The sequence below is a fragment of the Eublepharis macularius genome, chromosome 6 (genome assembly GCF_028583425.1).
Source record: "Eublepharis macularius isolate TG4126 chromosome 6, MPM_Emac_v1.0, whole genome shotgun sequence".
Lineage (NCBI taxonomy): Eukaryota > Metazoa > Chordata > Lepidosauria > Squamata > Eublepharidae > Eublepharis > Eublepharis macularius.
The window spans coordinates 124,250,068-124,265,538 of NC_072795.1; the positions used below are offsets into that span (position 1 = coordinate 124,250,068).

Below are 15,471 nucleotides of genomic sequence, written 5' to 3' on the forward strand. Positions count from 1 at the left end.
GGGTGGGTCATCTCCAGACCGCCAGAAACTGCAACTGGCAGGCAAACTGGTAAACCACTGGGAGATAGCCCACCACTGGCAGGCACCTGGGATCTGTAGTCCTGTTCTATATGGGTATTTTTCAGTTTGAGCTACCTGAGGATATGGACAGGAATTTTGAAGAAGGCAGATGGGCCACCTCTGTGCTTGAACTGTGCCCCTCCCAACTGATCATAGCAGGCAGAGTATTGGGAGATAGAAGGTTTTAAATCCCTCTGTAAGAGAAAATATGGTTCTGAAGGCCTTGGAAAGGCTGTTGTGAATCTCCCTTTTAAAAATACTAATCAACTACATTACCAGCTGAACAGGAACATTATCATACTCAGGCAAAGTGTCCAAACTTGAACGGTGGTCCAGTTCCAAATATTCCTAGCAGTGGTTGATTACCTGAATCCATTTCAGTATGGAGTCCAACCTGGTTTTAACATTGCCCTGGTGCATGACAGGCAATGAAGAATTGGCTTGCCCGGTCTATACCACCAGCACCACCCCAAATTCCCAAGTTTGTGAGACGGTAGTTTTTGAGAGAGTTTGTTTATAGAATAAGAGAATTTCTGTTTAAAGAATGGGTAGGGAGAGAGAATGAATGCATAGTGGTGGCTGGAACTCTCCACCCTGCACCCCTGCAAGTGCTTCTAAACTCCATTGTTGGCCTTGCAAGTTCAGATCCCCCCAAATTCCCCCTGGCTCAAGGGGAATCCATAACACCCATTTTATGGTTAAGTTGCTTTTGAAAAGGATCCCACTATAAGCTACTATTGGTTCGACCATGGTAGGAAGTTTTAAGGGGTCCAAGAAGGGATGGCTAACTTCTCCAGCCAAACCTCACTACTCGGTGGAGGGGCAGGGATTCAACTGTACTTCTTGTACTTTGCATGCAATTTACACATGCACAGTAGATGCCTAAGCCCAGAGAGCAGACACAGCGCTGTTATTGGGACATCCTTATTCTGAAATTATCAATGCCAGGGGATACTCCAGGGCCAGGAGGGGTTGTACCCACCCCTTAGGTCTGGTATTGTCAGATTTCCCCCAGTTAATTTTTTTTTAATCACAGAACGAGTAGGAATTGCTCATCATCCAGTCCAGTTGGATTGTCCCTTTGTTTAAACGTCGAAATTGGCCAGGCTTCCAAGGAAAGGAAATCCATTTCATTCTTTGAACTGTGATAGACATCAATAAACCAACCCAAATAATAGGAAGTTATAAATGTGTGCAACACACAGGGGATGGAGGGAAGAGATTGATCTGAGGAGCCAAAGGATGGTCTGGGGCCAAAGGATGTGAACAGCTGCGTCAGTTTAATGTTCTTTAAGGCACCTGTTCTTTGCCATTCTCTCTGAGGGCTAGCTCATATAATACGTCCAGCAGGAATTCTCACTTCTCCTGAAGCCCACTGAACAAGGATGCCCATATCCATGCACCCTGACAGCATGGGTCTCATGGGGGAGAGACTGGGATGACTCCATGCCACGACTCCCTTTTGGCCGTGTAATTAGATTTTGCCTTTAACCGTCTTCCTACACCCTCTGGGTAGATAATGCTGCCACCTGGAATTATATTCCAAACTAGTTCATTTAAATTTCCCCTTTAGTAATCTGCCCAAGCGTCAGGCTCCTTCGTGGGACTATGTGGCCCTGAGGATAGGAATGGGATATATAGGAATCACTGATACTCTGGGATGAACAAAAACACAAAATATACTTTTATTTTTAGATGAAGCATATTGGTTTCACACTATTTCTTAAGCTTGATGGTTTCAAAGATGGTTATCTGTTCTTAAAGTTTCTTTACATAAGCTCAGTCACACAAAGTAATTTTCCACACAGGTCTTTATGAGAATAAAATCCACACAGACAGATTCATTCAGGCCTTTCCACACAGCTTGCCTGATTTAGACATATTAATATCTCACACAGATATACATAGACTTTCTCTCTCAGGCACATATACAGTTTGCCTGCTTCAAATAGAACGAATATTTACTCTCACAGACACACAACAGTTCAGGCTTCCACACAGATTGCTTAACTGAACTAGAATGAAAATCCCTTCAGACTTCCACATAGGTTGCCTAACTGAACTAGAATGAGAATCCCCTCAGGCTTCCACACAGGTTGCCTAACTGAACTAGAATGAGAATCCCCTCAGGCTTCCACACAGGTTGCCTAGCTTTCACACAGGTTGCCTAACTGAACTAGAACGAGAATCTCTCAGGCTTCCACACAGGTTGCCTAACTGAACTAGAATGAGAATCCCCTCAGACTTCCACACAGGTTGCCTAACTGAACTAGAATGAAAATCCCCTCAGGCTTCCACACAGGTTGCCTAACTGAACTAGAATGAAAATCCCCTCAGGCTTCCACACAGGTTGCCTAGCTTTCACACAGGTTGCCTAACTGAACTAGAATGAGAATCCCCTTAGGCTTCCACACAGGTTGCTTAACTGAACTAGAATGAGAATCCCCTCAGACTTCCACACAGCTTGCCTAACTGAACTAGAATGAAAATCCCCTCAGGCTTCCACACAGGTTGCCTGCTTTGCCCAGACTGAACGTTCTCTCTCAGACGCACACAGCACATTCCACCCCTAGAGAGCTGCCACTGTCCAATCAGATTTCACTCCAGTCACACTCCTCAACTCCTCCCATACTCTCAGTCATCAACCAATCATCTCACTCCCTCATCCGTCTCTTTCATCCTCATCTGTACCACACCAAGCATTTAAAGAAACACACTTAAATCATTACACTCCACTTGACGCATCACAGGGAAAGCAAACTAAAGGGAAGAGCAAGATCAGAGTTCAGTAGAACTTTAAAGACCAACAAAGTTTCCATGAGTATGAGCTTTTGAGAGTCAACGCTCCCTTTGTCAGGTACAAGCCCTCATTCCTACTTGGATCTGAGTCAGGGAGCTTTGACTCTCGAAAGCTTATATCCCTGGAAACCTTTCTGGTTTTTAAGGTGCGATCGGATTTGAATCTTGCTGCTCTACTGCAGACTAACAGGGCTACCCGCCTGAAACGAAGAGGAGCAATATATGTGAAGTGTGAACTGGGAAGAGAAGGACACAAGAGGGGGAGTGGGGATGTAATGAGTAGGGGCGAGGGTCAAGGAAAGCATGTGAAGTCTCCCTCCCTTTCCTTTCACATAATATCAAGGGCAGCTTTCCCTTCTTGCTACCTGATCTGCTCCCTGTTTGCAACCAGGGTTTATTTTTACTGTCACCCAAGCAGGAGGAGACTGAAAACACCTTGCCAGCGAAAAGGTGGTATTAAATCCATTCCAGACCTCACAGCTTGGATCTCCATTACCCTCCAACTATGCTCTGATTCTAAACAGGGGCTTTCAACTTATTCAGAAATGCTCAGCCCGAACAGGCTATTCTTATACCTCTCCGTCTGCAAAACAGCCTTGCTAGGGGTTTTAGAGAAGAAGCCCACAGAGAAAAGCAAGCATTCGCTGGTTGACCTACAAAGCTCTTAATATCGTGGGGCCACTTACCAAGTGCCTGACCTCCTGTCAACCCAGATTCTGTCTCTTTAAACCACAGGCTGCCCCCTCACCTGATATGCCCTCCAAAAACCAGTTGGGTTTTTAAAAGGTCTTCCGCTTTCAACAACTACCATTCATAGTTACAGCTAATCCCCTGTTAAGGCTGGGAGAGGAATGACAAGAGACAATGGCTTTAAATACATTCCTCTTTCATCCCACCCCCCTCCAAACTTGGCACGGGCATCTTTTTCAGAGTCAGTGCTAACCTTGGGCACTTCAGTAACCAGGATGGGGCACAGTTCCATGCAGAGCAACCCTTAAGAGGGCCAATGCCATAGTAAAACAGGATAATGCTTCCCTCTTCCAAATAGCTAGCCAAAATCACAGGTCCTCCCCTGTACCACCAGGGAGTGGTCTTGGTGCATCTCTTGGTCTAAAGTTGGGAGGTAAACAGTAGAGTTTCACACACTCACTGCCAGATAGGTTCAGGAGCCATTAATTACAGAGTCAGGTTGCTTGAGACCAGCACATAGCAGAGATTTTTGGTATCCATTTAAAAGTATAAACGATGAAGAAGGAGAGAAAACGAAGCATGCAAGAACCAATGTAATCTTGAAAAAGCCCAAAGCAGCAGCCCATCCTTGGAACCCACCAATGGTTCTCCTTATGAGCCAACTGCAACATTTAAGACTTTCTTCCTTTGCCATCAGCAGTTCCCAGCCACGTCAATGAAGTGCCTAGTAACCACCTAGAGCCATTACGCTACATAAAATCCTACAGAAAAGGAAAAGTCAGGGCAGGTTCGAAGTATTTTGTTGCCCTTGTTGGGTGTAACTGCAGAGGTTTGGCTGGGGCCTGAGCAGAGGTGTGCACAGGCCCAGGAGGGGATGCTGGTCATTTCCTGTGCACCTGATGGCTAGGAGTGAGCCAAGCACCTGCAGCGATTGGCACCCTCTGCAATCTTGGCCAGGGAACAGGCCCTGGGTTAAGGTCACCTCCTCACTGAAGAGCAATAATTCTCCTTTTAAAGGAAGCTGAAGATGACATGCTGTGATCATTTATGAACATATGGTGGCCTCCACACTTCTTTGCAAATTGTTCATAAACTAGCAAAACCTGCGAATGGTGGAACGATTCACAAGGGTTCTGCCGTACCACCTTCAACATCCTGTACAAAAAAGTTAGAGACAGTTGGAAAGGTCAACAACCACCTCTCTCCCCTCCTGCCCCACTTCCCCAGATAGGTTTGTGGCGACCTTTGCCCATTAGCACCCTTCTACTGGATTACAGCTCTCCTGTCCTATATTTTATCTTTAATAATAATAATAACATTCGATTTATATACCACCCTTCAGGACGACTTAACACCCACTCATAGCGGTTTACAAGGTATGTTATTATTATCCCCACAACAAAACACCCAGTGAGGTGGGTGGGGCTCAGAGAGCTGTGATTAGCCCAAGGTCACCAAGCTGGCTTCAAATGGAGGAGTGGGGAATCGAACCCGGCTCTCCAGATTAGAGTCGCACGCTCTTAACCACTACACCAAACTGGCTCTTTTTTAGTGTTGTGTAGAGCAGTAGTTGAGGCTAGGTCCCCCAGTGAGCAGCGTGACCAAATGGGGATTAGAACCCAAGTCTTCCCGATTCTAGTTTGACACTCTAACCACTACAGCATCCTGGCTATTGCCTAAACAAAATCAGTTAATGATGTTTGATTGGAGTTCAAAATCAGTGTGATTGTTAAAGTGCTGGACTTGGATGAAGAAGACCTGGAGACTGAATCCCTGCGAGGGCCATGAAGCTCATTAAGTAAAAGCATAGGCTCGTCACGTTCACTCAGCCTAACCTGTTTTACAGGGTGGCTGTAATGGGGGGGGGGATTTAGTAGGGTTGCCAGGCAATGCCCAGCAACTGGTGGGAGCATTGTGGGGGGGGGTGGCATCCTGGGAGAAAAATTAAAAGGAAAAATAAGGCCTTGTCAGCTTACAATAAGTTCTTATCACAGAGTTCTGGCAATTCTGGCTTTACTACAGAGCGTTTCCTAGAGCTACCCATTGTTACTTCTGAGTAGCTCTAGGAATTGTCAGAACTCTATGGTACGGATTTCTTTCATGCCAAAGAGGCTTTATTTTTCTTTTTTAATTTTTCTCCTGCCATCGCTTCCAGCAGCAGCGGGCAGCAAGACCTGAGAGACTGGCAGCCCTAGAACCTAGTCTTGTAATGCCAGCCTGAGCTGCAAGGTGGAAGGGTAGAGTACAAGTGAAGAATTAATGGCATTGACCAAAAGGTATCTTCTCCTTCTTGTATGTTCTTTGCTATTGTACTTGTGAACATTTATGGAAAATGCCAAATCTGACATGTTGGGAGAAAAGAAAAGAATCACTCTAGTTTGAGACTGACTGGAAGAATTCATTGTTGACTGTAACACTCACATACCAAACACTTGTACTATGTTAACATCATTTTTTTTAATGGTATTGTCCATTTATTCAACTATTCTTTTTTAAAAAGGAAAACATGTTGTCTAATCTCATCAGCTACTGCTGTCCCTGCCAGAAATAATGCCCTTGCTACCTACCACTAGATATTAGGTAGTTCTGAGAATTCATTTTAACAGCGTATGGTTAGGACCAGGGCTTTTTTTCTGGGAAAAGAGATGGTGGAACTCAGGACCGCACAATAACATCACTTTGGGTCAGCTGGAACAAGAGGGAGTTTTTTAAAGTTTAAATCGCCCTCAGCAAAAATTGTCACATGGCTGGTGGCCCTACCTCCTGATCTCCAAACACTGGCACGGAGGGCGATCTAATCTCCCCTCTGTCTGGAGATCAGGGGGTGGGGCCACTGGCCATGTGACCATTTTCAAGAGGTGCCAGAACTCCGTTCCACTGCATTCCAGCTCAAAAAAAGCCCTGGTCAGGACATCTATGAAAGCATCACTGAAAACAAATGGAGGGCATTTGACAGCTACACTTAGCAGATTGCTTTCTATGCATCTCCTGTGGAGTTCTGTGAAACATGCAGGAACGGCAAGAGGTTCGGTTCTTTGTCCCATAACCTTCCCTTATGGTTCATGAGAACTCTTATGTGTAGTTATACCTCCGCATTTGGCAGGGGGGAATAAATGGAATGTATGTGAAGGGGTGTGTGGAAATCAGACATGATACATACTATGAATGTAGAGGCTACCTGTACTCATTTTTGTAGGCAAGCAGGGGAGAGAAAGCAAACGCTGTGCTCAAGATCCAGATTCAAAGCTTTTGGTTCAAAAGACTTTCAGAAATAGAAACTTTTGGGTTTCCCAAAGCCCTGAAGTAGCATAAAGCATAGAAATGCAAGATTGGACGTGGCATGGATTTTACAGTGTAAAAACTCTTCGTGATTGTATTTTCCCGCAGCCATAAGGCTAAATACAGTCAAGCAAAAGTTGAAGTAGACGAACTAAATTCTCTGCTCTTCAGACAGTTTTCCACCAAGAGGGATTTAGGATCATTGGGCATCAAGGACATTCTCCAGCACATGAACATAGAGCAATCCGGAAGACACGGCTATTAAAATGCTGTCATGAACCAGTATGCATGGCTTACATAATTTGCAGGGGGCAGGAATGGCTTTATTTTGTGCAAGTTATGGACTCGTGTTTGGGTGGTGGACAGAGCAGTTAGAAGAGCAGTAGTTGCCCGGCTGGTCCCAGCAATTTAAGTTCACTTGATAATTTCAGTAATGCAAGACCATCATCATCTATAGCCACTGAAAGTAGCTCCTTAATGTTCTGCTACCAGGCACTAGCTATTACCAAATCCCTCCCAAGGAAGGTCATGGCTGCTGCCGAGGCATTCTTTGTCTTTGGGGCAGTGTCGTTGTAGAGTTCAGCAATTAGCAAGACAGTGCAAGAAATGGAAAAGCCTGAAGTGAGATCTATGCAGTGTATTGTGTGTGTTTGTGATGGATTTTGATGGCTGTCGGCTGCCTTGAGACCCAATTTTTGACTGAAAAGTAGGTAGGTATAAGAAATAAAATATAAGAATTAATTGAATAAACCTCTATGGTCACTTATCCCAGATCAAAGCCTCTTACGGCTCATCTTTTTCTGATTGTGGGAGTCAAAATGGACAGGGGTAAGTTTCAAAGTGGCTATCATTCAAAACTATAATGAATCTAGAAGCAAATGATTCTCACATCATCCTGTTTTAAATGTGTATTAATGCACTGTTGTTTTAATGTAGATAAATTTTTATTGTATTTTTAATATGTTGTTATCTGCCCTGAACCCACTCGCGGGGAGGGCGGAATAGAAATTTGAAATAAATAAACAAAGCAAGCAAGCAAGCAAGCAAGCAAGCAAGCAAGCAAGCAAGCAAGCAAGCAAGCAAGCAAGCAAGAAAGAAAGAAAGAAAGAAAGAAAGAAAGAAAGAAAGAAAGAAAGAAAGAAAGAAAGAAAGAAAGAAAGAAAGAAAGTTTTTAAAAATAAGTATCAACTGTGAGAGCAGTCCCAATTTGGATCTGGGAGGACGGGTGTTCAAGCCTTCTCTCCTGAACATAAGAAAAACCTGTCAGGATCAGCCCATTGGTCCATCTAGTCCAGTATCCTTCTTCACATCTTGGCCAACCAGTTGCCCTTAAGGGTCAACAAACAGGATTAAACAGCCAAGGCCAAGGCCAACTGATCCACAGAGCTTTTTGTCCCCTACCAAAACATAGATAGCATGTGAATAACTGTATACTCCCTCCAACAGGACAAATAGCTTGTGAGAGAAAAACGGAGGCAATGAAAAGGGTTAAGCCTCCTCCACCCCACGTTGTGGCTCCAGTCTGAATTTGAGCATTCTCTATCTACTGTTTCCACTTTAAACAACCATGGGACCTTCATTCATGGATCGTATGACACGATGTCTAACTTATCCCTAACAGCAAACAGACAAGGAAATACTTTTTAGAGTTACATTTGGAAGTTATCTTGTAAACACAATATGCTAAACACATGAAACTTCCATTTTCACAAAGTACTTATTGTTTCCCTTTAGGTCATCATGAAGATGTGTTAGATTTGAATGCTTTACTTTTACCACTGAAATATGAAATCCATATAGGCTGACCAACCTTTCTGCTCTCTATAAAGTTCTAGTCCACCTTCTTGCCTCCCTGGAGGGTTCTGGGCAAAGTATTTGAAAGTAAATTCTGAAAGGTGATTGGAAGAGAACCTTAATTGTGTCCTTTGTCCCCCTCTCTCCCCTTTACAGACAAGATTCTAGTGCACTGTGCTATGGGCCGTAGCCGCTCTGCCGCATTGGTCTTGGCTTACCTGATGATCTACAAGAACATGACTGTGGTCGACGCCATCGATCAAGTGCTCAAGCATCGATGCATCCTTCCCAACCGCGGTTTCCTGAAACAGCTCAGAGAACTGGATATAAAGCTGGCCTTAGAGAGGAGCAATGCCGCAAACAGAATCGACTCTAGCAGAAAACGGGAGGCCGGCACTGAGACAGAGATCTAACATTCCCTATTGTCCAGAGAACAAATAATTTAAAAAAAGAATCAGGGAGCTTGAAACAGTAAGGTCAAGAGAGTCATTTGTTACCAAATAAAGAGGGTTGTTGAGGGGGAAAGGGGAATACGAGAGGGGAATCAATAGCACTTCCAATGCCTTAAAGACTATTTTCAGCTGGAAATATACAAGTGAAGAAAGGAAGGAGGTCTTCGGAGCAACCTGAAAATGTTGCTTCTCAGAGTTTTGCTGGGGAAAGGAGGCAGTGGGCGATGAAACTCAGGGGCTCCTGTAGCCATTCAATGAATAAGCATACAATGTATTGGGGGAGGGGAGGATTGAGTGGGATTCACTGTGACCCATTGCTGGAAACTTGCTGCTGCTATTTTGGAGGTGATGCAGTCGTTCCAGTTTACAGCCAAAAAGGTCTAAATCCTTAAGTGTGTTCCCCTGATGAGAAGACAGGACTCCTCTTTCACCCCACCATTTCTGTGCAATGGCACACTTCCCATGCCCTGGTTTATTAAGGGCTTATGAATCTATTAAAGGACTAGACCAATAAGAGAGAGGGAACCCTGCAAGAACGGCTCACCTTCTAACAGCGGCAATGCACGAAAGGAGAAGGAGCAGCAGAAAAGGGATGGGAAAGAAGCACATTGCAAGCCCGGGTTCGTTCGTCAGTGATTCGTCCACTTGACCCTCCACACACCTGACCCTGTGAAAAAAGGGGAGCTCGTTGCAAATCAATCACAAACATGCTGGAGGGTCGAGTGCAACTGCCTTCTGGCAGCATGGGAGTGGCTCTGGATAGAATGGCTACTTTCAACAAAATCCAACATGCTTTTATAGCAACTGCAAAGGCTATCGCATACACAGCCCCGACACTGCTCTTCCTGCAACTCATGCTGTCTGAAGCCACCACAGGTGTTGAAGATCCATACACGAGACACCCTATGGATGACTTGCAGAGCCAAAGGCCCTTATTTTAGACATCTTTCTAGGGCTTGATAGCAGGGCTGGATCTAGGGTTGCTGGCGCCCAGGGCAACCTAAGTCTAGTTCCTTGAGTGCATGCTGTGCGTGCGCACTCCCGGCGCCACATGACTTGCCAGCTGCCCCGGCATGCTGCAGAGTTGGTGGAGGCAGCGCGGGTGGCTGGGAAGCCGCTCGCGCCATTTGCCTGCCCCGCAGGATAGGGGGCAGCCTCCCAGCCCCCCACACTGCCACCTGTGCACTCCCAGCAGCTGGCAGCTGCGACCAGTGCCCCCTCTTTGGCAGCTCCGGGGGCAGACTACCCCCCTGCCCCCCCCCGTTGATACGGCCCTGCATGATAGCATCAGGTCCTTTCCCTTGATGTGGTCTCCCAGATTTTCTAATTCAGCTCAAAGTTGTTTATTTTTCTAGTCCAAGCGATAAGATTAGGATTACAAAATTAGAAAATAATGCCAAGGGTGAATATATATATATATATATATATATATATATATATATATATATATATATATATATAGTTCTGTTTTGGAATCTCATCTTGCCCTCTGGAGTGGCAGAAAACAAGTCTTTGCCCTCTTCTACATGACGAGAGATTCACATGAGACCATTTGGCGACAATAGCACGCTGCAAGTTCCCACAACAAGGGCTGCAAGCCATTCAATGCTCAGGCCAAAGCACCCTCAGGCAGGTAAATATTTTCTTTGATAAACCGGATCTGACATCTGTCTGTTTGTCTTCCCTTTGGTTCATAAACAGAGCTGGAAACAGCAAGGACTTGACCTTTTGAAAACCTTGCAAGCCTGCCGGGTAATAAAAAGATCTCTGCTGGCGCATCTTTTAGGCTTTATAGCAGGCCTCAAAATGTGCACTAGAACCATCTAAGCACACATGCGCTGCAGCAAAGTGGGAAGCGGTTCACAACAACCTCAGCTCACATCTTCTTAACATCTTTGCTGGGTACCCAAGAGTTGCACTACTGAGCACCTCTGGCTATCGACAGCTGTTACGAGATGGCTGAGACTTGGTCCACTAGATCAGGGAGGAATGGTAAGTTCCTGTTTTAGGGATTGAGCAACAGCATCAGTTTTCTCTCTTTAGGAGCCATGCCTCGGACAACTGGAGATCTGCGCAAGGAAGAATAACCCCAAACCATAATAAATCAGGAAAAATAAGCCACTAACAACCATCCGGGGGGGGGGGCACTGGGGGTTCTCAGTTCTAGTAGTCCGAGCCAGAGGGCAGCCTTGCTTCAGGGGCTTCAGATATGAAGTTTGTCTCCCACCCTTTACCCCTCCCCACTTGGGGCCATTCTTGACACAGGAGAGCAGGGCTCATTTCGAGGGGGAACACGCAGGAATGTAGTTCTGGTAGTTCCCCAAAGAGGTCACATGTCAGGTGGCCCTGCCCACCTGACTCTCTGACATTTTGGGCGTGTTTTGGCCTGGATTGGGGCCAAAACAGCCTGGATTGGGCCTCTTGACGGGTGGTGGATCACTCTCCTGTTCAGCAGCAGCCCAATCCTGACCATTTTGGACCCCTTGTCGGCCATTTTCAGCCCCTTTTTGCCATTTTGGGCCCAATTTTGGCCCTGAATGGCCAGGATTGGGTCCAAAACAGCCAGGATAGGTGATGTCGGGGGGTGGCATATGCAAACCAATTATGCTAATGACACATTTCCGGTGATGGCAAGGGCCGTGGCATATGCTAATGAGTTATACTAATTAGTTCCTCCAGCTCTTTTTCTACGAAATGACCCCTGCAGGAGAGGATGCAGCAGAGCATCTGAAACACAACAGAAATGTGTGCTATTCCTGGGAACCCTTCCCCAAACACTGTCCCCTCATTTCAGAGTTGGTTGGGACTAGCACTGGTTCATTGCCTCTGCCGGGAGAGTGCTTATGGCAAGGAGGGAGAGAGAGAAGAACATCTGCTATTTGTGAGGGAAGCTTCTCCCCTTCTCTTAAATGGGTTTTGCAATTCCCACCCCCCTCTTGTCTCCAAGGCCTGCACTGGTCCTGCTCTAGTGTCATAGTGGAGCCAGATGGTTGCATCAAACAAGCTTGGATCCTGTTGGGGGCCTCAACTAAGTTAAGGCTCTGGGTCCAGGAAAAGGCCATCCCATTACAATGCCATGTGGGTATTTTAGCAGACAAGAGGAACGGGTAAGGAAGCACCAGAACGTGGAACACATTGAGTGGTGACCTTCAAAGTGGTACGGAATAAAATTTCTCACTGAAGAATGCATGATGGTAGAAATGCAACACATTTCAATATAAAAAATCTTGCTGAGGCCAATACCTTCAAATGCCCTTTTCTTTCAAAGAAGATTTTACCTTGGAAATCTTCTCCCTAGAAAGTTCTTTCTTCAGTGAATCCTGAAGTCACAACTTCAAACTATAGCCTACTTCACAATCCAGATACACCAGCAGGGGGGACTCTACAGAGACAAGGTACCTCCCTCCCCATGTACCTGCTCCTTGGTATAAGTTAATAACTATTCAAAAGTACACCCGCTGGGCCCTCAGTCAGTCGTTTTCCCATTGCCAGTTTTATGTTTTTGAACAGACCCCCCCAAACGTGAAAGCTATTTTAAAAAATAACCTGTAGCTTTAAGAAATGAACGGCCTGTTGCCATTCATTTGTTGTCAGCCTTCAAGCCTCGGTTTCTGTCAGTAAAAGGAAGGGGGAGGGCCCTTTCCAGGCCTGTTTTGGCCTTTGAAGGAGGAATCATTAGAGCCAAGTCTGGCTGCAACCACCAGGCAACTTTATACCATGTGACTGACACGATTCACCCTGGCCCCGCTGCTCACTACTGTTCAACATCAGCGACCAAAGTAGGAGTTGTGCAGTGGTTAGAGTTTCAGACTAGGATCTGCAAGGCCCTGGTTTGAATCCCCACTGTGCCATAGAAGCTCAGTGGGTGACCTTGGGACTGGGGTTGCCAGCCTCCAGGTACTGGCTGGAGATCTCCCGGAATTACAACTGGTCTCCAGGCCACAGAGATCAGTTCACCTGGAGAACATGGCTACTTTGCGGGGGGGGGGGGGTGGACTCTATGCAGGAGACATTTCGTAGAAAAAGAGCTGGAGGGACTCATTAGCATAACTCATTAGCATATGCCATGCCTCTTGCCATCACCGGAAGTGTGTCATTAGTATGACTGATTTGCATATGCCACACTCCCTGGCATCACCTATTCTGGCTGTTTTGGACCCAATCCTGGCCATTCAGGGCCGAAATTGGGCAAAAAATAGCAAAAAGGAGCCAAAATGGCTGAAAGGGGCCCCAAAATGGCCAGGATCGGGCCGCTGATGAGCGGGAGAGTGATCAACTACCCATCAGAGGCCCAATCTGGGCCGTTTTGGCCCCAATCCAGGCCAAAACAGGCCCAAAATGGCCGAGAGTCAGGTGGGCGGGGCTACCTGACATGTGACCTCTCTGGGGAACTGCCGGAACTGTGTTCCTGTGCATTCCCCCTCGAAACGAGCCCTGACTCTATGGAATCATGCCATGCCAAGTTCTTTTCCCTCCCCAAACCCCACTTTCTCCAGGTTTCACTCCCCAGATCTCCAGGAATTTCCCAACTTGGAGCTGGCAACCCTACTTGGGAGAGTCACTAGAGTTGCCAGCTTCCAGGTGGTGGCTGGAGATCTTCTGGAATTACAACTGATCTCCAGGTGACAAAGATCAATTCCCCTGGAGAATATGGCTGCCTTGGAAGGTGGAGTCTATGGTGCTATACCTCAATGAGGCCACTCCCCTTCCAAAACCCCACCTCTCTATGCTCCACCCCCCAAATCTCCAGGAATTTCCCAACCCAGACCTGGCAACCTTATTACACACGCTCAGCCTAACCTACCTCAGAAGGTTTCTGCGAGTATAAAATGATAATGCAAGCTGCTTTGTCACCCCATTGGGGAGAAAAGTGGGGTATAAATGAAGTACATAAATATAGTTAAAGATGGGGGGGCAGACAAAAGGAAGCTTGCTTGGTTGGTAGGAAGAAGGAAAGACGGAAAGTTGGGGCTATGGGAGGAAAGAAATATTGTGGAGTGTAGAGGAAAGGAAGATGCCACCTGCAAGTCCTTGCAGGTTCCGAGCCATGCAACTGGGCCCAGCCTGGCCAGCACCGTACAACTTGGTTGAGTCTGGTGGCCAGGCTAGCATGGCACAACTGGGGCCAGACTTTTCTTGAGGAGATGCTGCCAGGGGGAGGGAAAGGGGGACCAATAAAGGTAGGTTAGCTAGTGGGTGAGAAGGAAAGAAGCAGGAAGAAGGGAGAGACTACCATGGCTTTCAGGGAAGGGAAAGAGGAAATAGGGAGGGGAAGGGGAAAGGAGATGCCTCCTGCAAGTCCTTGTGGGTCTCCTGCTGCTTTTTAAAATCCAGAAAACACACCCAGTGCCTTTAAGTGCTAGTTAAAAATATGATGGCAGGAGCCTGTTGCTGCTACGGATGCGGCTAGTCCTCTGTTACTTGTGCCAGTAAAGTCAATGCTTCTGATCTATGCCTAGAACTTAGCTGCTGCGAGAGTTCGGGCACCATTGAAAGCTCATTATAGGGAGCTGCATAGCCAGATGGCACAGCCCAGATTGTTATAGGGAAATCCCCTGGGAAGCAATGACCTTCCTTGGGTTTTGAAAGAGATAGATGGTACAATGAACACTCAGCATGTCGGAGTCTAATTTTGGCTTTTCACACTGTGTGCACTACTTTACCTGCACAGCAGGTGCTGAAGGGCCCCGTTAACAGCTTTTTAATGTCTTCAGAGGTCTGGAACGTACCAGGCCAAACTAAAGTGCTATTTAACCCTCGAGCAGCCTAAGCTCTTGATGTCTTTCAGTGAGTCGTACAAGATGCGCCAATTGAATGGTGGCTAACCTGGTGCCACAGGATCCCTCACCCCCCCAAGTAGGTAGAAAAATGAGCACCTGTTACAGCCAGGGCTTTTTTTCAGCTGGAACGCGGTGGAACGGAGTTCTGGAACCTCTTGAAAATGGTCACATGGCTGGTGGCCCCGCCCCCTGATCTCCAGACAGAGGGGAGTTTAGATCGCCCTCCGTGGAGTTCCGGAACCTCTTGAAAATGGTCACATGGCTAGTGGCCCCGCCCCCTGATCTCCAGAAAGAGGGGAGTTTAGATTGCCCTCCGTGTGAAGGGCGATCAACTCCACTCTGTCTGGAGATGAGGGGGCGGGGCCACCAGCCATGTGACCATCTTCTCTGAGGGCAACCCACTGAGTTCCACCACTTTTTTTTCCAGAAAAAAAGCCCTGGTTACAGCTCTGGGGCTGAAACACAAACAGACAACTGACACTTCCATTAACTTCTGTTCCATACTTCAGATGATCCTGACAATTAGGCTATTATTCTATCCTATAAATTATGAGATTCCCACCTGGTGGGTCAAGGCCCACCACGGGTGATCAGGAGTTTTGTGCTGCTAGCAATGG

At 46.6% G+C, this 15,471-nt stretch overlaps 1 protein-coding gene across 2 annotated transcripts in view; it reads left to right on the forward strand.

The window, feature by feature from the left end:
* LOC129332326 (dual specificity phosphatase 29) overlaps window positions 1-9,097 on the forward strand; it is a 33,606-nt gene extending 24,509 nt beyond the window's left edge. For both annotated transcript variants that reach the window (XM_054983367.1, XM_054983366.1), the window contains exon 4: window positions 8,779-9,097. In XM_054983367.1, the coding sequence (XP_054839342.1) occupies window positions 8,779-9,035 (257 nt within the window). In that variant the 3' untranslated portion in view covers window positions 9,036-9,097. The remainder of the gene's footprint in view (window positions 1-8,778) is intronic.
* The last annotated feature ends 6,374 nt before the right edge of the window (window positions 9,098-15,471 follow it).